The 22,082-nt window shown below is 37.6% G+C and overlaps 1 protein-coding gene across 1 annotated transcript in view; it reads right to left on the reverse strand.

The window, feature by feature from the left end:
* Positions 1 to 297: 297 nt before the first annotated feature.
* ptpn11a (protein tyrosine phosphatase non-receptor type 11a) overlaps positions 298 to 22,082 on the reverse strand; it is a 30,017-nt gene continuing 8,232 nt past the window's right edge. Inside the window, exons 3-16 of the mRNA XM_028462874.1 lie at positions 18,701 to 18,895; positions 16,877 to 17,069; positions 14,213 to 14,332; positions 14,016 to 14,129; positions 13,837 to 13,933; positions 12,456 to 12,553; positions 8,951 to 9,109; positions 7,329 to 7,460; positions 7,094 to 7,248; positions 4,875 to 4,942; positions 3,957 to 4,108; positions 3,758 to 3,876; positions 2,687 to 2,793; positions 298 to 2,138 (exon numbers count right to left, since the gene is read on the reverse strand). Coding sequence (XP_028318675.1) covers positions 2,724 to 2,793; positions 3,758 to 3,876; positions 3,957 to 4,108; positions 4,875 to 4,942; positions 7,094 to 7,248; positions 7,329 to 7,460; positions 8,951 to 9,109; positions 12,456 to 12,553; positions 13,837 to 13,933; positions 14,016 to 14,129; positions 14,213 to 14,332; positions 16,877 to 17,069; positions 18,701 to 18,895 — 1,672 coding nt within the window. The 3' untranslated portion in view covers positions 298 to 2,138; positions 2,687 to 2,723. The remainder of the gene's footprint in view (positions 2,139 to 2,686; positions 2,794 to 3,757; positions 3,877 to 3,956; positions 4,109 to 4,874; positions 4,943 to 7,093; positions 7,249 to 7,328; positions 7,461 to 8,950; positions 9,110 to 12,455; positions 12,554 to 13,836; positions 13,934 to 14,015; positions 14,130 to 14,212; positions 14,333 to 16,876; positions 17,070 to 18,700; positions 18,896 to 22,082) is intronic.

Raw genomic sequence — 22,082 nt, forward strand, 5'->3', positions numbered from 1 at the left:
TGTTTTTCTGTCATTGTGTGTGTTTTAGTAATATTTTTTAGTGGTTTTTGTTGTGATTTTGTGTATTTCTCCTGTCATTTCATGTATTCTGTATGTTGTGCATTTACTTTTGAGGCCCAACAAAATTAGATCGAGGGCCGCATGTGGCCCCTGGGCCACCAGTTGCCTACATCTGGCCTTAAACATTATGGACATGTTGGTAAACAGCGTTAGCTAGCCGTTGGTTAAGTGCTTTAAAAGTCAAACAATAACCCTTAAGCTCCGCCTCCCTGTCACAGAGAGAGACAGCCGCAGGAATACACACACAGTATATTTTATTTGCAAGTAGATATGTTTTAGTAAGTACATTCTCCTCTAGTTCATGTACAATATACACGTTAAAAATATAGTTTGACCCACGGTCAGCGTGTGTTAGAAGGATCATAACCAACGGCAACCAAAGATCACTGAACTTTATTTAACACATACACAAAGGCATATGCATAGAAGGCACGGCTATGCATGGATAATTGCTTTTTCTTTAAATGGAAATAACTTTCATCATCATCATCAGGAGGGAGGACGAAGAACAAGTGTACACACACACACACACACACACACACACACACACACACACACACAAAACACCACAGAACACGGGACGGAGGCAAGACGAACGGCGTCTCAAAGGAAACACTGCTTCATGATTTATTAGAGTTCCTGTTTCACTGAGGCTCCTCCCACTCACAAAGGCAACCAGGCGAAGGTCAGCGTCCAATCAGAAGGCGAGGAGGAGACGACCGGACGCTCGCTTGAAATGAATAAATGAACAACGTGTGTGTTTGTGTGTGTATGTATGTGTGAGTGTTTGACAAACGAGGAAAAACACATTAAGCCTTTAAATCCAAAAGTTTACACACAGGAAGTTGCACCCATAAACAGGAAGTAACACTGCGTCCATGACTTAGCTTGATTCCTTTCATGACAATGTGTTTTTCCAGCATGTCGGACTGATTCTTTGTGTGTGTGTGTGTGTGTGTGTGTGTGAACAGAATCCAGGCACGCTCTGCTTTAAAACATTCCACATTTAAGTCCATGCGAAACAGGCTGTAGTGCACGTGAAGGCAAACGTGCACTTTGATGGGAAATAAAATGGAAGTTTGTTTGGCAGCAGATTTAAACTTTTGGAAAAACATCTTTTAGCACAATTAAAAAACACATGAATTCTACTTCCTGTTACAGGAGAAATGACATTTCACTGCTTTTCAAAGGCCAGAAATGAACAAGTGAAGGCCTGGAACACACGGCGTTCAGGCTCATCTTTGGGTAACACAAAGGCAGAAAAACTAGTGAACTAATGCACTGAATGTGTGTTAGTGTAAAGGGAGTTCAGTTGAGCACAAAAACAGAGCTTTTTAACATGTTATTCACAGAGAAGAATCACTTCCTGTTCCTTTAAACTCAGTGTGATGAACTGAAAATGCATCAGACTTCTGGGAATTCACATAAAAACTGGACTTTAAACTGCTTTTTCAGACTCAAGGGTTTAAACGAGGAATTCATCTCTGATTAAATCAAATTGCTTCTACAAACTGATCTGTGCAAAATGAGCTCACATGTTTAGATTCCTCTACAGAGTGTTTTAGGTTTGGATTCATTACTAAACTATCAGAATCTGCTGCTGCTCTTCTATCGCAAAATAAAACTTGAGAGACGAGCTCATAGTGTTCAGGGTGAATAATAAAGAGGATGAAAGGACACACTTGGCTCCGCCTCTTGATGAAATGACGTCCCATGATTTTAACACTTTTTAAAAAAGGGATCAAAGAAGCTCCGCCCCCTACAATCTACATCACGTTCCTTTGGTTCAAGATCAAACAGAAGGAGGATGAACGTGTGTGTGTGTGTGTGTGTGGCTTCTTAGAGTGGGCGGGTCTGAGGATCACAGTGGTTTGGAAGTCTCCAAGGAGGAGGAAGAGGAGGAAGAAGAAGAGGAGGAAGAGGAGGAGGAGGAGGGCTCCTTTGTGCTGTTGTTTGTGTTGGTCGTGTGTGTGTGTGTGTGTGTGTGTGTCCCACCCTCTCCCACCGCTCCACGTTGTTACGGTCGAGTATCAGGCGTCGCGGTGCGGCTGGCGTTCAAACATCAGGTTTGAAGAATCCTGGAACAGACAAACAGGAAGTCAGAAGAAGAGAGGGATTGTGGGTAATTGTTTGACAGTAGCTGTGTTTCCATTACTTTTGGAAATGAGCAAAATAAAAATAGTTCAATAAAAACTGATGGAAACACCGGAATTTCTTAGTGTGTATTTTTGTAGTCGTTCTGGTGTTTTTGGAGTAATTTTATTATTATTGTGAATGTTTTAGGAATAATTTTGTACATTGTCTTTGTGTCATTTTGTGTATATTTCTGTCATTGTGTTTTTTAAACCATTTTGTATTATTTTCTATTGTCATTTTAGCGTTTTGTTATTTTTGGAGATTTTATTGTCCTTTTGTGTGTTAATAGTCAATATTTGGTTATTTTGTGTATTGTTCTCTTTTGTTTATTTCTTGTTATTTTTGTGGATGTCTTGTTTGAACTTTTTGCATTCTTTTTTTAGTCGTTTCATCTTTTTTGTGTAAATGTATTGTCACTGTGTGTGTTTTTGGAGTCATTATTTGGTCATTGTGTGTATTTTAGGCCGTCTGTGACACCCTAGCAACGTACCTGAAAGTGATAAAGCACTGGGGGTCAAAGGTCAGTCTCATCTGAAGCTCTTCTGTTGCTGCATCAGTCCCACATTCTCATAAACTCTGGAGTTGTCCTCCCTCATCCTACGCGCACACGCACACACACACACACAAGCAAAGGAATGAGCTGCGACACAAACGTGTTTAGACAAAATAATAAAAGCAGGAAGCACTTGTATCTAAAAGCTGAAAAATAAAGTGAAGAAATTAAACTGAAAAATCATGGTTTTAAATTTAAAAACAGCTGATTTTCACTATTATGTTGTTCGAGGTGAGTTTATGGTTTTCTGTAGTTTGTTTTTGTTGTTGTTTTCTGTTTTTGGAGATATGTTACATATTAATTATTGTTTTCAATATTTTCTCTCGTTGTTTTTGGGAGTCATTTTTTAGTCTTCTTGTCTGTTCTGCCAGTAATTTTGTACATTTTGTCGTCATGTGTGTTTTTGGAATCCTTTTGTATATTTTTGCATATTTTTTGCTCAATTTCTGTGTTTTGTGGGTATTTTGGAGTCCTTTCATGTATTTTTGTCATTTTGTGTATTTTTCTGTCATTTTGTCTGTGATTTTCTTTTTATGTTTTTCCTTATCATTTAATCTCTTGGTTAACGAGGTAAACGAGATGAGAAATGCTAACAGAACGCTAACACAAGGTTACGTTACATGGACTTATTTATTAAAGGCTCAGTAATTGTGATTAATTGTAATTGAACTTTAGTAATTGAGAACGTAACTGTACTTTGAATTTTAGGGGGAAAATTATTTCAATTGTAATTAAAAAAATGGCTGTCACCATAATCATAATTGAATTGTAATTGAATATAGATAATTGAAGATGTAATTATAATTGATTAATGTAATTGAGCCAAACTCTGCTGGTCTGTTATACGTTGATGGGGGGAGGGGGGGGGGATCTTTATGATGAGCTGTGGGTCAATCTCAGGTCAACGCTCCCAGATGTCTGTGGTTGTCATGGAAACCCTGGCATGCACAGGCCGTTTGCTGATAATGAAGCTCCCAGTATGGATTGATCAGTGTTAATGGGACTCACTCTGTGCAGGTGGGGGTTGGGATGGGGGTGCAGGGGGGCAGGGGGCTCTGCTCTCCTCCAGTCAGGTCAGAGAGGGAGTACTTGATGTTGGTGTACTCTCGTCCTTTGATCTTACTCTTCTGTGGAGGACAGAGGGGGTCACTGAGCGTGTGTGTTTGTGTGTGTGTGTGTGTGTGTGCGAGTGCCCCCCCCCCTTCACCTGCTCCTCCTCTATGCGTCTCTGCAGCGTCTCTATGTAGTGCTGTACAGCCATGTAGATGAACCTGTACTGGGCCTCAGTCTGAACCATCCCAGAGCGCTGGGAGCGAACCATCTGGATGGTCTTTGGTACGTCGATGTCACAGTCCACGCCTGCAGGGGGAGGGGTGAGGGGCAGCAGCACTTTAGTGTGTTCACCCTGCTAGCTCCACCCACTTTACACTTTTACAGTTTCATCATCTTTCCCTGTTTAGATATTTTACTACTTCAAAACAATCATGTTTTAAATACAGAAATCTGTGTTTCGCCTAAAGAAAAACCCCAGAGATTTACATCAAATATAAAGCCAATTCTTAATACGGAAGGCTACAAAGGCAGGAATTAATTAACTTATTTATGGACATCAACTGTAGCAAGTTTGGTGATAATAATAAACAATAGGCCAAAGATGCACATGTTTTTGTAAAAAAAAAGGTCAGGTGGTCGCCCACTGTGGCCTCCAAGTGATTAGTCAACCACACAGCATGTGATTGGAGAGGTTTCTGCTGTGACGTGTCACCAGATAAACTGATCACCAGTTCAGCTAATACACCATCAACTAAACGTGTATTTGTACCAAAGCTATTCACATTTGAATGCAGTCATAATAATGTGAATCAAAACATTAAAGACACACTTCAGCTGAAGTCCCAGGATAACATGATCAATACTCCATCCACTACACAGAACCAGAGATTTTATACAGGATTATCTGCAGAGTTGGACATGTTTGTCAAACTTTGTAGACATTTAATCCTGTTTCTCAGTGAAACATAGTGTGTAAATGTGTGATATTGTCCTTAAACACTCATGTGAGGTGTTTGGGTTCATGTTGGGGCTGATTTTAAATAAAGAGAAGATGATACACTTTTCCACTCACCTTTTTCTCTGATCACATCGATGAGGATGTCGATCACTATAAACGTCCCCGTCCGCCCGATTCCCGCGCTACAACACACAAACAAACATCTTTTTACCAACAAATCCCTGCTTCCACATGCTAACATTCCTCACTCTAAGTCAGTATTTTTCATCTCTAGTAACTGGCTAAAGAAGTTACAAATAAACAAATTATTGTTTTTCAAACACACGTCACACAACATCAAATAACTGAATCCTATACTTACCTTTCTTAAATATACGTCTAAATGATGAAATCAAATGTAGTGTAAAAGTATGTCAGGTGGTGCAATAATAGCTACTGTGTGTTTTTGTAACACTTTAATAAACATGGTCAAAAACTCATTCTAAAAAAAAAAAAATGTCTCTGGGATCGTCTGATAATTGTGATATTAAAATGAGGTCACGATATCGATATCCAAGATATATCGAGATTGCTATTTTGGCGATATATCGCCTATATTCACTGCTCCTCGGCACAGTGAGATAATCAATGAGAGTGTTCTAACCCAGACCTTCATCTAAATATCCACACAACAGCTGTTGAGCGTTGACATTTTTCTCCACTACGGAGCAATGTCGCCCCCTACGTCCAGTTGTTAGTAACGTAGGGGGATTTTCAGTAGTTTTTTCCTTTTTTAATCGGTACCGTCGTAATAATCGTTGCACACTTGGACACGAAGGGACTTCCAGGAGTGAACGGATGGTTTTAACTCTTTTTAATCTGAATAACCAAGAAACGCCCTGTCTATTTATTATTTATTTATGCATTCACAGAAGTTTTGTTATTCTTTGCTTTGAGACTGTTTCAGTGGTGATAAAGCTCTATATAAATAAAGTCCATTTACCATTTACCATTCTTTCGAAGTTCCTTGTTATCTTCAGAAAGATGTCTTAGCATACGAAGGATTACAAAGGTACATAACCCCATCATTAGCATTATTTAATACAGGCGATCTGCTCGGACGCTCCGTCTTTACCTGAGGACCCCTGCAGCCCTTTAGCTGCCCCCGATGCTGCCTGTGTGCAATGTGCATCCTCTGATTACGTAACCGTAAACACCGTCCACGTATTTAAGCTCTGAGGTGTGAACAGTCTGGACGGAGGCTCAAACTCGGGCGTTGACAAAGCAGAGTATACGAGGCCAAATAAATGCAAAGTCACTGCCACACGGACTTCTCCACGTAGTCCGTGTCACACAAAACACTGCTCGCCATTTTATCAAACCGCATTGAACAGTGAACTTCAACCAGACGTAGCGTGTAGCGTCACATGAAGCTGCAACGGATCATTCTACATGCCCACATGAATACGGGTTGAAACGTGTTCAGCTTCATTCTGGTCAGACAGCTAAAAATTCCTGGTGAGAACCGTGGAGAAAAAGACTAAAGTGGCACATATTGATCAGCTGTTTATTAATAAATGCGTCTGTGTGGAATTTTTCATCAGCAAATTTAACCCAGAATAGTTTTTCTGGTCAGACTTTATTGTATTTGGCATTTGAAAATTACCAAATATATTGTTCTCGTAGGAGTTCTTATTATATATATATATATATATATATAACTCCTTTGTCCTAGAACTCCTCCTAGACTATTAATGCATATGCATAGGGACAATGTCAAGGATGGGCAGTCAACCTTTTTTGGAGCCAAAATGTTAAGGTCAAGGTCAAAGTGTCAATAACCTAAATTTTCCACATCTCTATGAATATTTATTGTACAAGTTTGATGTTTACATTTATGAAAAGCTCACCTCAAGTGGAGTATTTTATCTAACTGGACTGATATATATGGTGTGTATATACATATATATACTTTTTTCCCTATAACTTGGCCACTGGCACCATTGAACAACATTTCCTTTCAATGTGTGACCTTGCCTTCACTCAGTCATATTTAAGGTCAAGGTCAGTCTGTTTTTCCTGCATTATTACTTTCAATTTTATTAGTAAAAAACAAACTTGTCAACAAATCCAGACACAGATTTTCATTTTGCCAATTTTCAATTGCCAAATATGTATTTGCCTTGTGAATACAGATCTTGCCTAGTTTGAATTAATATTATCAAGATTTATATCGTATATCGACATTTTGAGAAAAATATGGAGATGTGAGTTTGGTGGATATTGCCTAGCCCTATGTTGGAAACTTCTGCTTCCAGCAGTGCACAGAGCTGTTGTGAGTGTGTGACCTGTACCTGCAGTGCACAGCGATGGGCCCAGCGTCCAGGATGCTCTCCTGTTTCAGGTTCACCTCCTCTAAGAAGTCCAGCACTCCTCCTGGATCGGTGGGAACTCCGTGGTCGGGCCAGGCCCTGAAGTGGTACTGCCACACTGTGCGTTCTGTGTTACCCTGAGCACCAACAGTCACATGTTAGAACCTTCACACACACACACAAATCAATAAGTGTATCAGTAACAGCAGAGACACACCTGACCCACTTTGGACAGCTTCAGCTCTCTGAGGATGTAGTCGTGAGCCGCCGTCTCTCGTACGTTACGGACACGCATCGCCCCGTACTCCTTCAGCGCCGACATGTCAGGCCAGTACTTCACACACTTACTCTGCGCACACACACACACACACACTCCGTTAGCGATATGTTTGTAGTCACAGCAAGGGACAAAAACTCAGTTTCTCCTTCTTCTGAAAACCTTTAACCTCCAGAACAACATGAGTGAGCACCACGAGAAACACCACCACCACCATCATCATCACTGTAGATTAGAGATGGGAAACTGGGCCACTAACATGTGACTGTATGTGATCTGAGGGTCACATGATCATCATTAATGTTAGCATTAGATTAATGATCAATCTGAACATTAACAGGAAACCACAGAAGTTTTTGTCGTCATTTTCTATATTTTTCACTCAAATTAACTTTTATTGTTTTGTGGAATGTTTTTCAGCCATTTTGTGTATTTTTATATTATATTGTTTTTCTCATTTAGTTTTTAGACTCGTGGCATATTTTCATTATCGTTTTGTTTACTTTTGTTCCATGATTGGTGTCTGTTGTGATTTAGTAGGTTTTGTATATTTTTTGTCATTTTGATCTTGTGTATTTTATGCTCATTTTATGTCTGTATATACATATATATATATACACACATATATACATATACATATATACATTTATATTTTGTATTTTTGATTTCTTGTCATTTTGTGCTTTTTCTACTCGTCTTGTGTGTTTTGTCACTAATTTTGTAGGTTTTTTTAGTTTGTTTATTTTTGTTGTCATTTTGTGTATTTGTGTCATTTAGTTGTTTCTTTCTCATTTTGTGTGCACTTGTTCTCTGTTTTTGGAGTCATGCTGCATATTTTCATTATTGTTTTGTATATTTTTCTCTGAATTTTTGTGTCTGTTGTTTTGTGGGTGGGGGGGTTAGTCTTTTTTGTGTATTGCCAGTACTTTTGTAAATTTTTGTTATTTTTGTGTATTTTTCTGTCAATTTGTGAAATTTGTTGTTTAGTGGTTTTTTTTTTAGTCATTTAGTATTTTGTCATCATTTTGTGTATATTTTGGTCATTTTGTTGTTGTCATCTGTTGTTTTTTTGAGCTTTTATTGCGTCATTTAGAGTGTTCCTGTCCGCCATTTTGTAGATTTTTTTTGTCATTTTGTGTTTGTTGTAGTCATCTTGTGTGTTTTGACATTAAATTTATATGTTTTTGGAGTTTTTGTTTATTTTTGTTGTAATTTTTCTGTCATTTGGTTGTTGATTCCTTCACATTTTAAGTGTGGTTGTTGTCGTTTCTGAGTCATGCGTTATATTTTCATTATGGTTATGTTTATTTTGATCTCATTATTTTGTGTCTGTTGTTTCATTGGGTGTGTTAGAGTTATTTTGTGGTTTTTGGAGTAGTTTTGTTTATTTTTGTTGTGATTTTGTGTATTTTTTGGCCCCATCGTCCATGTCTGGGGTATATAAAGTTTTAAAAACTCAGATATTTCATGAAATTGTTGATTAAAGCAGTGAGGATAGAAGGAAAACGAGCAGGTGATGAACGAACACACACACACACACACACACACACACACGCGCACACCTTCCCTCGCTCCACCTCCTTGGTCGTCATGACGATGACTCTGGAGTTCTCCTGGAACACCATCCTCCAGAAGTCACTGATGGTGTTCTGCAGACATCCCTGAGTGGCGATGTAGCTCTTCTTCAGCTTCGTACTGTTACACTTAGCGTCCAGCTCTGGCTGCACACACACACACATACGCGTCACTGTGTGCGTGTGTGTGTGTAACATGATGCCACATTAAGCTTTTATTTACTATTATTTATTTTATCAACATTTACAGCGATAATCACTTTAATGCACTTTAGATGATCCCTCTAAAGCTAAATAACAAAACCTTTGTTCTAGGGCTGGGCGATATGGCCTTTTATAAATACCGCGATATTTTTAGGCCATGTCACGATACACGATATATATCTCGATATTTTGCATTACCCTTGAATTAACACTTTGATGCACAAAATCACACCAGTATGATGATTCTATATGTCTACATTAAAACATTCTTGATCATACTGCATTAATATATGCCAATTTTAAACTTTCATGCAAAAAAGGGGATAACACAACTAAGTCAAAGTTGACATAACTGTATTTATTAAACAGTGAGTGGCTGAAACATAAAATTGTCAACAGAAAGTGCACGTTCTGTGCAAAATTGTCACAGAGACATTTCAAAACAAGACATTAGTGCAGGATGCAACTCACATGGCATTTCAAAACACAAAATTAAAGTGCACTTTTTGTACATAATGCCACTACAATATTTTAAAACAAATAGTGCCCTTTTGTGCATGTTGTCATTAAGATGACATTTCAAAACAACACTAAATTTAAGTGCACCTGTTAGAGCCATATCATTATTATGTCAGTATTTTTTTTTTTTTTTTTTTTTTTTTTTTTTTTACCTTGTCTGCACATGCTTTCGAAGGTTAACACTACAAGAAGTGCAATCTTTTGACAGCAATGCATATTTTATTATTGCAATTAAATAAATTTATTTATTTCATTGCATAATTGTGACCGTCACCAGCCCTCCCTAGGGAAGGGTAAGAAATACTTTATTAAAGGGAGGATGTAAAAAAGAGAGGGCAGTGTTACACCAAGGTGAGGGGTTGGAGGGGGGTGGGGAAGTTAACAGGGAAGAGGGATACAAGATAGGATATGGAATGGGTGAGGAATAGTTTTAAGTGATGCGATGTGAAATTGTGGTTGTGTATATTGTGTTTATTGTTGTGTTGTCAAGCCAGTTTGGTGACCAGTGTGTGGTTTAGGAATAATGGTGGTGGCTGTGAACAGAGGAAGAGGTGAGTGGAAATTCCATAAAACAGGTATTTGGGAACAACGTGTCTAAGGTTGAGCCCAGTATGAGTGTTATCCCACAGCCCAAGGCCAGTGCATCCATGACAAATGTATTTCCAAGTACCGCCACTGCAAAACCCAAGAGCCGCCCCCGGGCCCGAAGAAGCAGTCAGGCCAGCAGCAAGAGCAGGCAGCCTAAGGGCCCCCGGCGACCACCCCACGGCCAAGCAGTCCCCCGAACGCCCCCAAGATCCCAAGCCGAGAGGCAGCCATCGCCCCCCCATACACACCCGAGAAAGCCCCAAGGAGCCAAGGACCCAGCGCACCACGCCACCGATCCCACCCCCAACCCCCAGACCCCCCACCCCATCGACCCCCCCACCCCCCCACCCCACCCCCGCGCCTAACCCCCCGAGGGGAGGGCCCAGAGAACTCCCTGCCCGAGGCCCCAGCGGAGGAGCCGAAGCCCACACCCAGCAGATGACCAGAACCGCGCCGAACAGGCAGCCAGTGGGCACCCGCCGGCGAGCCCAGAGCCAGCAGGAGCCCGACCCCAGGCCAGAAGGACCCGGAACGGATGCAGCACCAGGAGCAGCCCGCCCAGGGAGGACGACCAGTATTTTTTATGTTTAAATATTAATATGTTTGGAATAGGTAATTTTGAAATAGTTTTAAAGGTAATATTGTTTAAATATTGATTTATGTTGACGTTTTTAAATGATCAGAGTTTCTGTGCTCCATTGGTTTTGACTTGCTGCTGTAAACCTGGATTTCTACCGTAAAGTGTGGGTTAGTGTCGAAAAGTGAAGGAAAACACAGGCTGGTGAAGTCCATGCGGTCAAAGGACAGCAGTTTAGTGAAGCAGGACGAGGAGCAACAGTGTTTCTGACCGTAAAAACTGTTCAAACCGTCAACCTAAACAGTCAAAGTGGTCAGCATTGTCAGCGCCAGTGCCACCGTCAGTGACGTCATCGTCGTCATCACCGTCAATGACGTCATCGCCATCGGAAACGTCATTGTCGCGGTCGGACGTCAGTGTGGTCTTTACGTAAGGATTTATTATTTTTGGGACTTTGAGACTGAGCTTTAAATATAAGGACACTTTGATTTTGGAACTTTTATTTTAGTTTTTCTATTTTTTGTGGATTAAAGAGATTGATTCATCCTACGCTTGCCTCTTTTTTCTTCATTTTTTATTGGATTATGTTTGGAACAGACGAGTCAGAAAACTTCATGTCCTGCAAGAAAGTGGTAAAACTTCGTTTTTGTGTGTTGCCAGTGCACTACAGCACCTTTTGTGCATAATGCCACTAAGAAATTTAAAAAAAAAAAAAAAAAAAGTCCGCGAGTTTAACAGTATGGTCATTTTCAACACCGCACAGACTACAAGCTGCGATATATCGAGTATATTCGATATATCGCCCAGCCCTACTTTGTTACTAATTCATGTCAGAAATGTTTCTGTATCAACTTGAGCTTCAAACACACATCATATATATGTGGGCGTGGCCATTTTAGACAATCCTACATATCTAAAAAAATATCTAAAACACACACACTGTATTTGGCTCAATGAAGTGACTTCTAACTATTCTGTCCAACTGCATTTCTTTTAGTTCAAATAGATTTAAATGCATAAAAATATACTAAATATGTAGCAACGTAGTATATATGCACTCACTTTGATATTTTCTTTGATAGTTACTTACTAAATTAGTTTTGTAATTTATTTTTTTTTCTGCCCCATTTAATCTCTATTATAGTCCTCTATTATAAGTATTTTTATTTTTATTATAATATTCATGCAAACCTTGCTTAGTTATGATGAACATTCTGTGAAATATCATCTTTATATGTCATTGACCCATATGTAGTTGACAAATTAAGACTGAAACAATTTCATGAAAAAAACTTGTAAATAAGTGTTCCCACATAGCAACCATGTGGTCTTTCTTTTCTTTTATTATCACATATTACATTATCACCCTCATAAAAATGTTTTCCATGTTTATTATAGAAAAAACACAAATTATAAAAACAAAAAATGCAAATAAAATTTAAATTGTTTAATGTAAAAACTATTTTAAGATCTTTATTTTTTCTAACTGTAAAGGTTACCTCAGGTCATTTGTTAAAGTAAAGATTGGATGTTTAAAGTGGTCAGCAATAAATAAAACTCTAAGTGTGTGTGTGTGTGTGTGTGTGTGTGTGTGTGTGTGTTTACCATTCCTGCTGATCCTACCATGATGATGTTGGCGTTGATGTAGTCGGAGCCCGACTCGTTTGGGTCTCCGTCATTCAACACCACACGTGTGTGGTCGACTGTAACACACACACACACACACGACACGGTTACATGTTGTATTTTATTTCAGAATTATAATTATTCAGAATTAAAGTAGTCTGCTTAATGTTTACATGGAAATAGTCATTCCAAATTGAGGTTTAAATAAAAAACAGGTTTAATCGTCTTTATTAAATTCTTCTTTAGATCTGGGGGGTTAGGAAGGCTGTGATTGGACAGGGAGCGAACGTGATGTATTAACGTCTATCGGGAAAAACACACAACAAACCGTATATTTTAGCTACAACATAAATGACCACATGAGAACTGTTTCCACTTTAAATTTGATTGTTGAAGCAGCAGCTCCTCAATAACACACGGTTTGGTCTGAGTAGGAGGAGGAGATAGACATACTTCAGCCAATCAGAGCCAGCGATTAATGCAACAGCTATATATATCTATGTCTATTGTTATATCAACGTCCATCTACAGGACGCTGAGTGGAAGGAGAACTTTATGATGACCAGCATCATTAGTGATGCTCTGTGTCCTGGTGCAGGGCTTCATGTTCCTGATGTAGTCTGTTTACTTTGCCAGTGTGTGTGTGTGTGTGTGTGTGTGTGTGTGTGTGTGTGTGTGTGTGTATAATAGAGCTGCAACTAGCATTATTTTCATAATCGATTAATAAGTCAATAAATTAATCAATTAATCAGATAGTATACATCTGTGTATTTGTGAGAGAAATGTGTGTGTGGTGAATTATGAGACTGTCCTGACGTCACGGGTCAACAAACGTCATCATTGGCTGATAAAACTGATTGACCGATTCATCAGCCAATCAGGTGTGTTTGCTTTCAGCCAATCAGATGGTTTCTTACAGTTTCTCCACACTCTTGTTTGAACACTGCGTATGCGCACATATCAGTAGCTCTGCTGTTTGTTTAAAAGTGTGGAGAAAATGTAAGAACGTTCATTGACCGGCGACATCAGGACAGTCTCATAATTCACCACACACACATTTCTCTCACAAATACACAGATGTTTCACAGAACAGAAGCAGTTTATAAATGCACATTCAGCATTTTTCATTATCTGTGAAATTATATTACATGTGTGTCTCAAAATAATATTTATGAAACAAAGCATGTGCATTAGTGAAAAACCCTGGAAGAGTTCATTCATTATGATAATGTTCTGATTCCACATAAACCAGCCACTTAATTCAGAATGAAATGTTTACATGAGCATTTAACTATTATTCTGAAACAAAGGGGAATTAAAGCTCTGATGTAAACACTGTGGTTTGTGGTGCTGCTCTTACATGGCAGGATGTTCTTGTATCTGTTCTTGTTCTTGTTCTCTGCTCTCTGACCCTCTTTACGGCTGTAGAGCAGTTTACATTCCTGTTGCTGAAGAGTCTGGATGATGAGAAGAAAGACCGGGACGTGTTATAAAGACCACAGTGAACAATAAAGCAGAAGAAACGGAGGGAACGCTCACTTCAAACTCCTCCCAGAAGCCCTGCTTGACTTTATCTGTGGCCTCAGCCAGTTTACTCAGCTCACGGACCCGACTCTCGATCTCTGCCGCGTTGATACGAGTCGTGTTCAGCGGCTGCAGAAACAGAAACCACTCAGAGCGTTAGACACACTGAGCCAGGAGCTAAAGAGCCAATCACGTGCAGAGTCTGGACACACCTGTTTGAGCTGGAGCACAGTGCCCAGAGTTTCCACCATGGGGTTCTTCTTGTAGTGTTCCACTAGATCTGTGAGGGAGTCAAACTTCTCACCTCCTCCCACGTCGTACTTTAGGTCATGCTGAGGGGGAGGAGTCACACACGTCAGACACGACACAACACAACACACACAGATCAGAACAAACACAGGGTGAACGATATAAGAAAACCATCACTTAGAGCAGCGGTTCTCAACCTTGGGGTCAGGACACTGGGAGGGGGTCACCAGATGCCTTCAAGAAACCAGGAATTTTTTTTTTTTTAACAATTTTTACATTTTTCTACAACTCCACCAAACTCACCATATTTTAATCACTTTTTTTTGCCATATTTTTGCTCCTTTTTTGCTACATTTCTCCCATTTCTGACACTTCTACATCACATTTTAATGACTTTTCTACACATTTTCTCCACTTTCCAGACATGTTCATCACTTATAAACCCTTTCTAACACTTTTACACCTAATGTCACATATATTGACCCATTATTGTCACTTTTAACCTCTTTTCACCAGATTTCATGATTATTTTTGCCAATTTAACCACATTCACCATTTGTCATGCCTGTTATTTATCAGTTTAAACTGATTGTTACTACTTTTTAAATGACCCCAACTCCCCCTCCCCCCATTTCTACCATTGACAGTTTTTACCACTTTTTCTCTATGTTTTTGGCCATTCTAATTTGCAACTTTTAAAATCTCATTTCACCACCATTTTTGGTCACTATGAACCCATTTTCTATCTGATTAAAACAAGGACTTCGATAGTTAAGATGACTATATATTAAGGTGGAGATATTTAGCTCCAGGTTTCTGTCCTTATAGGTTCCACATAAGTTATTTCTTTGTATTGATACAACCGTTTAATGACTTTTTAAGTTGATTTTAGATCGATTAATGTCATCAGGAAGAACAACTAGCCGATCAGAGATCAATGTAGTTAGATCGTAGGAATATAAATGGATTCATCTATCTTATGGATGAATTGTCTTAGCATTTGTACATTTGTTCTTTATATGCACAAATATATTTTTCTTCTTGTGAAAAATGTCATTTCCAGATGTTTTATTGCATAAAATGTAAGGTTGTAAAATATTTGCCACATTGTCAACAGGTAGGCTTCTATATTTGTGTATTTCAACTTCTTAATGAATCGACATTGAAGCATTTTTATCAATATTGAACCAAAGTTCTTAACCATACCCATCCCTACATGAGAGCCAGTTTTGAAATGATGAAAACATGCAGATATTACATGTAATAACCAATAAATCCACACTTAGCTTCTTCTCTTTGCTGCACAGATAATTTAGTTATTTATTCAACTTTTTTGTGTTGGTAATACTTATGGCTGCTCACCTCACCAGCAACATTATTTTCTTCTACTCTTCTGTGAATGAAAAAGCCAATCAATGTTATTTAACTTAAAATCCTGAAGTGGGAAAAATTAAATCTAAATTTATCTTATGATTAAAATGTAATTAGTTTTCGTCTGAATCGGTTTATTAGAATTATTGATAGTTTTAGTCTAGTTTTTCTCACCAGAGGTTTAATCTGATTAGCTCGCTTAACATCATGCCCCGCCCCTTAGCCACTAATTAGAAAGTTTTAATTATCTTTATTTAATAGGAACATTGTCATATCATTGATCAAAATTATATGCTCATCAGCAGGGTTGGGGTCAGTTCAATTTTTCAGTCACAATTACATTTCCAATTACCCATGTTGAATTACAATTCGATTACAATTACAGTGACCAGCTTTTCTCCAACTACGATTACTTTTTATCCTAAGAAAGTCAATTACGTTCTCAATTACTAAAGTTCAATTACAATTACTGACCCTGAAATAAATAACCTAATAACAGTTAACCTTCCTCTTGTGTTAGCTTCCTGTTAGCTAACGGGTCTTATATCAGCTGTAAAATACACTAAAAACTAATATCTATCATCTGATTTATTTCTATCTATCTATCTATTGATTACCTTGTTAGGCTTCCTAATCAATTAAGATATAGGTTTTAGTATCTTTTGGTGTGGGCGTCTGAGCCTTTGTCAGTATTTCCCTAAATTTATATCTTTTTAAATAATAAAATGTGGGAAAGCTTATTAATTAAATCGGGGCTTTCGCCTTTAATTGGCCATGTAATGTTAGTACATTAATGGAATTCGTCCTCTGCATTTAACCCATCCCTGAGGAGCAGTGGGCAGCCATTTTGCGGCGCCTGGGGAGCAGTTCGGGGTTAAGGGACTTGCTCAACATCCCACAGTGACGGCCCAGGTGAGGCTTGAACCGGCAACCCTCCTTAACCACTAGGCCACCACTCCCCAAAGCTTGATATGAAACATATTTTACTAACTGTACATAGAGCTGTAACATGGTTCACCAGTTTTGCATTAAATGATTATTGACAGTTTTTATAGAATTTCCATGGCAATTACAATTACAAAGTCAATTACAATTTAACTATGATTAGGACAGCAACAGATTTTTAAAATTACAATTATAATTACGCTATAATTGTAATTAATTATCAATTACGTGGTTACAATTATAATTGAGCCCAACCCTGCCTGTAAGTTCCCGTCGCTCTGACAGCCTGCTGGTTTCTGCCCCTACTGTACCTGGCAGCGGATCATGACGTGGGTGACTTTAGGTTTGCCATCGCTAGTGTCCGTCTTGTCGTCTCCGGTGCGTACGGACAGGACAAAGTCCCCCGGGTGGCTCTGGCTCTCCCTGACCAGGAAGCTGCCGTTCTTTCCTTTCTCCGTCAGAAGCTTCTCGGCCTCTCGGCCCGACAGGTGTCCATGGAACCATCTGTAAACGCACAAATATCACATCTTGTGGCTTTAGATCCAAGGAGTAGACAGTAGACTGTTTTAGCTCAGGGGCCAAATACAGTTAAATTTGATCTGAAGTGGGCCACACGGGTTGGGAATCAAACTATTTCCACATTAGTGCTACTTTGCATTTCCATGTATAAATGTTATAAAACTATGTGGTATATCCAAGCAAAAAGTGCTATGTAGTGACTATATTCATTTAATTTGGGGACATTTTCTCAAATGATTTCAGAATTGAGCAGAATTTTAGAAAAATTAGGTTTCTCTCAACAATTTGAGAGTAAAAATGACTTTCAAGATGTTATACAAGCATTGGAAAAATGTAAACTCTGCAAATATTGTAGAGTTTCATTGAATTTGTGACAAATTCAATGAAACTCTACTTGAATAACTGTAAATTTTGACTTCTAAAAAAATGTGTTGAAATGTTATAATTGTTAAAGTGTACTATGTTGCATGATGCCAATATTTATGTTTAGATGATACAGTGATTTAAAATTACTTCCAGTTTCTGCTTCATTTCAATAACTAATTAACATGAAAAGTTTATATTCTTTTTTTAATAATGCCAAAATTCCCAAGCTTAAGTTCCAGTGGAAATATTGACTTTGACACATATGCCCCGCCCCTTAAACCTTTAATTTTTGTTCAGATTTTAGCAGGACCCTTAGTAGTTACAGATCATGTGAAATTTTGGAAATATATGATACTGAGTTACAATAAATCATATTTTAAATACAGGAATTTTTAGTCTGCCCAAAAATAAACTAGAGATTTACATTAAATATAAAACCAATTCTCACTATAGAAGGCTATAAAAGCAGAAATAATTTAGCTAATGTATGGACATTAACTGCAGCAAGTTTGGTGATAATAATAAACATTAAGCCAAAGATACACATGTTTTTGTACAAAAAAGTTCAGGCAGAAGCCCACTTTGGTACAACTGTTCAATTTAGCAACGCTTTGACCAATCAAAATGATTGACACTGCCTTGTAAAGCTCAGAGCATGTAGAAATTGATGCTATCAAACACTATGGGAGGGGCTTTAGCCCTGACCAATCAGAGCTGGGTAAAGGAAAGACCGGTCATTTTATGCACAAGCACCAATTGAACGAATTTCTCAGCTGAGAAATGCTCAGATGTGTGTAATTGTGGTATCTATCTGACAACACAATCTGGAGTTTTATGCACATTGGAGCAACTTTTGATCAGAAATGACAAAGACACTATTCGTCATCATTGCTGACTTTTTCCGATGTGTATTTTCTGGTTTAGTGGCGTTGGTGTTGTTTTGGTACGTAACATACCTGACCTGTATATCAGTGGATTCAGCTCAGCCCGTAGTTTCACATAGGCTCTTGTTATAGAGATCTATGTTTATTTTGTGACTCATGGCAGTGGAAAAAGGAGGAGTTTGGCGAGTTGTCGACTTTTCCCTCTTTGAACATAATGGCCTGGTGTGTGTGCTGTGAATGTGGGTTAGCTACAGTTTTAGCTTCTTTAGTTTCTTAGAATTACAGACAGTTATAGTGTGATTTGTTTTCATTGCATTTCAGAGCCAGTTTGTGTTTTTAGTGCCTTTGAAAAGCTGCGTTCCTCACCTCTCTGACGTGGGGTCGGCACAGTTGAGGGGATACTTGAGTTCGATCACGTCTCCGTTTTTCTCCTTGAGTTGCCCGTGATGCTCCATGTAGTACTGAACCAGCTCAGCCAGCGTGGCAAACTTCTCCCCTCCATACAGGTCGTAGTAATCCCCCGTGTTCTGGATCTTAATGTGGGTGACGGCACCATTTCTCCTGCAGGGAACACCACACGCCAGGATTCAGAAAACACAGCAGCACACAGGACGGAATATATCCTAAATATATTATGACAAATACAGTATAAATATGATCCAATAAAAACATATCGGGATGCAACATACATTATTTGTCAACATATATTAAAAAATACAAAAAAAAAAAGAGAGACAGGGTTAAGATAATTTTTAAAATATATTTAATTTCTTTATTTAAATATTGATTGGTTGTTGGGTTTTTTTACATTAAGTAGACTTCTTTTTTAAGAAAATACATTAAAATTACACACATATATGAAATAAATATATAATAAAATAAATTCATTTCAAAATAATAAAAATAAAAATTTGTTATTAAAGGTACTTTAATTGTCATTCATAATGGTTCGTATAAATATATATTAATCTAGTAATCAGTCATATCCATTGCAACATATTGTCTCCACTGTCAGTCATGCAAAAATGATATGGGACAGGGACCAAAAGCCAAAAAGGAATCTTTGGGGCATACTTAAACAGTGAATTACCAAAACATGATGAGATAAAGACACTTAAACTCAAACCTACACTTTTTAGGCCTCACTGAATCCTGGCTTAATGGTAAAAATAATACTCGTTTGTTGGACATTCCTGGTTAAAGTTGTTTTTTGAAAATATAGAAAGATGAAGAACGGTGGAGGAGTGCTAATTTATGTGTGCAGCTCTCTGAAATGTATAGTAGTAACAATTGACTGATGTCCAAATAGAGTAGCTATGTGTTGTATGTGATTTTTCTCTCTCCCAGAATGCATTTCTTGATTCTTGTTCTATAACCCACCATCAACTAATGATGAGCAATTCTGTAATCAATTAGAGAAACTGTTGAAAGTCATCTCACATAAATAAGAAATTATTATCATGAGAGATTTTAACATTAACTGGTGTAACAAAAGTAAAAAGAGAAAATTAAAAATGTTGATTATCAAATTGATAATACCCAGCTTGTGAAAGGGGCTCCAAGCATTACAAAATCTAGTAAAATGCAGATTGACTTAGTTTTTGCAAACAAAAAAGAACAAACTCTGAAGTCATAACTTCTAGACTGGATTGTCAGATCATTATATGACTTTGATGGTGAGAAAATTATCTAAAAAACACTTTGAAAAACTCAAAAAGCCTAACTATAACTCACTAATAATTCCTAGAAATGATATTCCCAAATTGGACATTTAGTTAAAAGAATTAAATTGGACCAACATGGTGTGGGATGAGGTGGACAGTAGCTGTAGGCAAATTATGTATAAAATAGATAAAATTGGGTCTAAATTAGGGATGTAACAATTCACTCAACTCCCAATATGATTCAATTCACAATACTGGGTTCACAATACGATTCTCTCACGATTTATTTTACAAAATGGGACTGTAGACAAATGATGATTGAAAAATATTCCTTAATTTTTTTGGGGAAAAAACTATTAAAAACTATACTGCTTTCATTTTATTTTTCATTGTCAAAAGAATCCCTTGATAAACTATTCAAAACAATGCAAATTGACTAAAAATAAATCTTGAATGAAATAAATAAAGGAATAATACAAATGAAGAAAAAGCCTATTAATTTAAATTCTGGTTCTATAGTAAACAATGCAAAACTGCATTTTTGTGCCTTAACAACTGGACTGAAAAAAAAAGAAAAAAAAAGTAATTTTACTGTATTTAGGTCAGATTCAGATATTTGTTTGGACCAGCAGAGGGCGCTGGTAACCCAGTGGTCGGTTGGCATGCCGATATCTTGCAGTGAAGAAGAGATGCTATGCTAGCAGACAGAGCTAATAGAAAAACGTGACTTTTACAGATATTCACGTAATATTACAGATATTCTTTGGTGCTAAAGGGGTTTGGAATCATTTATGAACATGTTTAAAAGTAGAAGGCGGCCAGAAAGAAAGTATTAGCAGATTCCGCCCACCCCCAACACTTCTGGTTAAAAAAAGTACTGCGATTCAATTTTCACAGTATCAATGTGAATCGTGATACCTATGAATCGATTTTTAACTGCCTTAGGATTAATCGTTACATCCCTAGTCTAAATACTTAAAAAAGAGGAAAAATAATAAACAGAGATCCTGGATAAATGAATCCATTAATAAACTTGTGAAGCAGCGAGACCAAACCCAATTAAAGCAAGCTCAACACTGACATGGTTTTATATAAAAGCCAAAGAAATCTGAAATTTGAGACTTGCTAAAAGCAATTTTTATACCACAACAATTACTGAGGCAAGAGGAAATCCATCAGTAATGTGGAAAACAATTTAGAATATTGTGAAACCTAAAGGAAAGCAATCCCACTTGTGCGTATCGCTCAGGCACTTAATCATGACTTTATTTCATCGGTTCTATGGCAAGCCCTTTTAACATTTAATAAGTCTGGCGGACATGTAGCAATTTAGTTTTCACTAGTGGAAATTACATTTGAACATGTTCAAATGTAATTTTGACATGTTGAAATGTTAATTCAAGATATCTGTAAAGCCATTTTCACACGTAACAAATATATTTCAACATGTCAAAATGTCACTTCGACATGTAGAAACTGAATTACAGATATCTGCAATTACATTTTTACATGTAACAATTATATTACAGATATCTGCAATTGAATTACAACATGTGGAAATGCAGTTTCGGATATGTGGGCAGGACAATGACGTCATTTCGGATATGTGCTCAAAATTACCATGTTAATTTCGGATATGTGGGCGGGACAATGACGTCATTTCGGATATGTAGTTCGAATTACCATATTAATTGTAGATATCTACAATGTTATTTGAACATGTTGTAATTCAATTGCAGATATCTGTAATACAATTGTTACATGTAAAAATGTAATTGCAGATATCATGAATTAGAATTGCCACATGTCAAAATTGAATTGCAGATATCTGCAATTGAATTTCAGATATCTGCAATTGAATTTCAGATATCTGCAATTCAATTGTTACATGTAAAAATGTGCCATTGACTTCCATTCAAATGTAATTGCAGATATCTGCAATTCAATTCTTACATGTAAAAATGTAATTGCAGATATCTGCAATTACATTTTGACATGTGGCAATTCTAATTCATGATATCTGCAATTACATTTTTACATGTAACAATTGAATTTCAGATATCTGCAATTGAATTTCAGATATC

Source organism: Gouania willdenowi, chromosome 12 (genome assembly GCF_900634775.1).
Source record: "Gouania willdenowi chromosome 12, fGouWil2.1, whole genome shotgun sequence".
NCBI classification, from domain to species: domain Eukaryota; kingdom Metazoa; phylum Chordata; class Actinopteri; order Blenniiformes; family Gobiesocidae; genus Gouania; species Gouania willdenowi.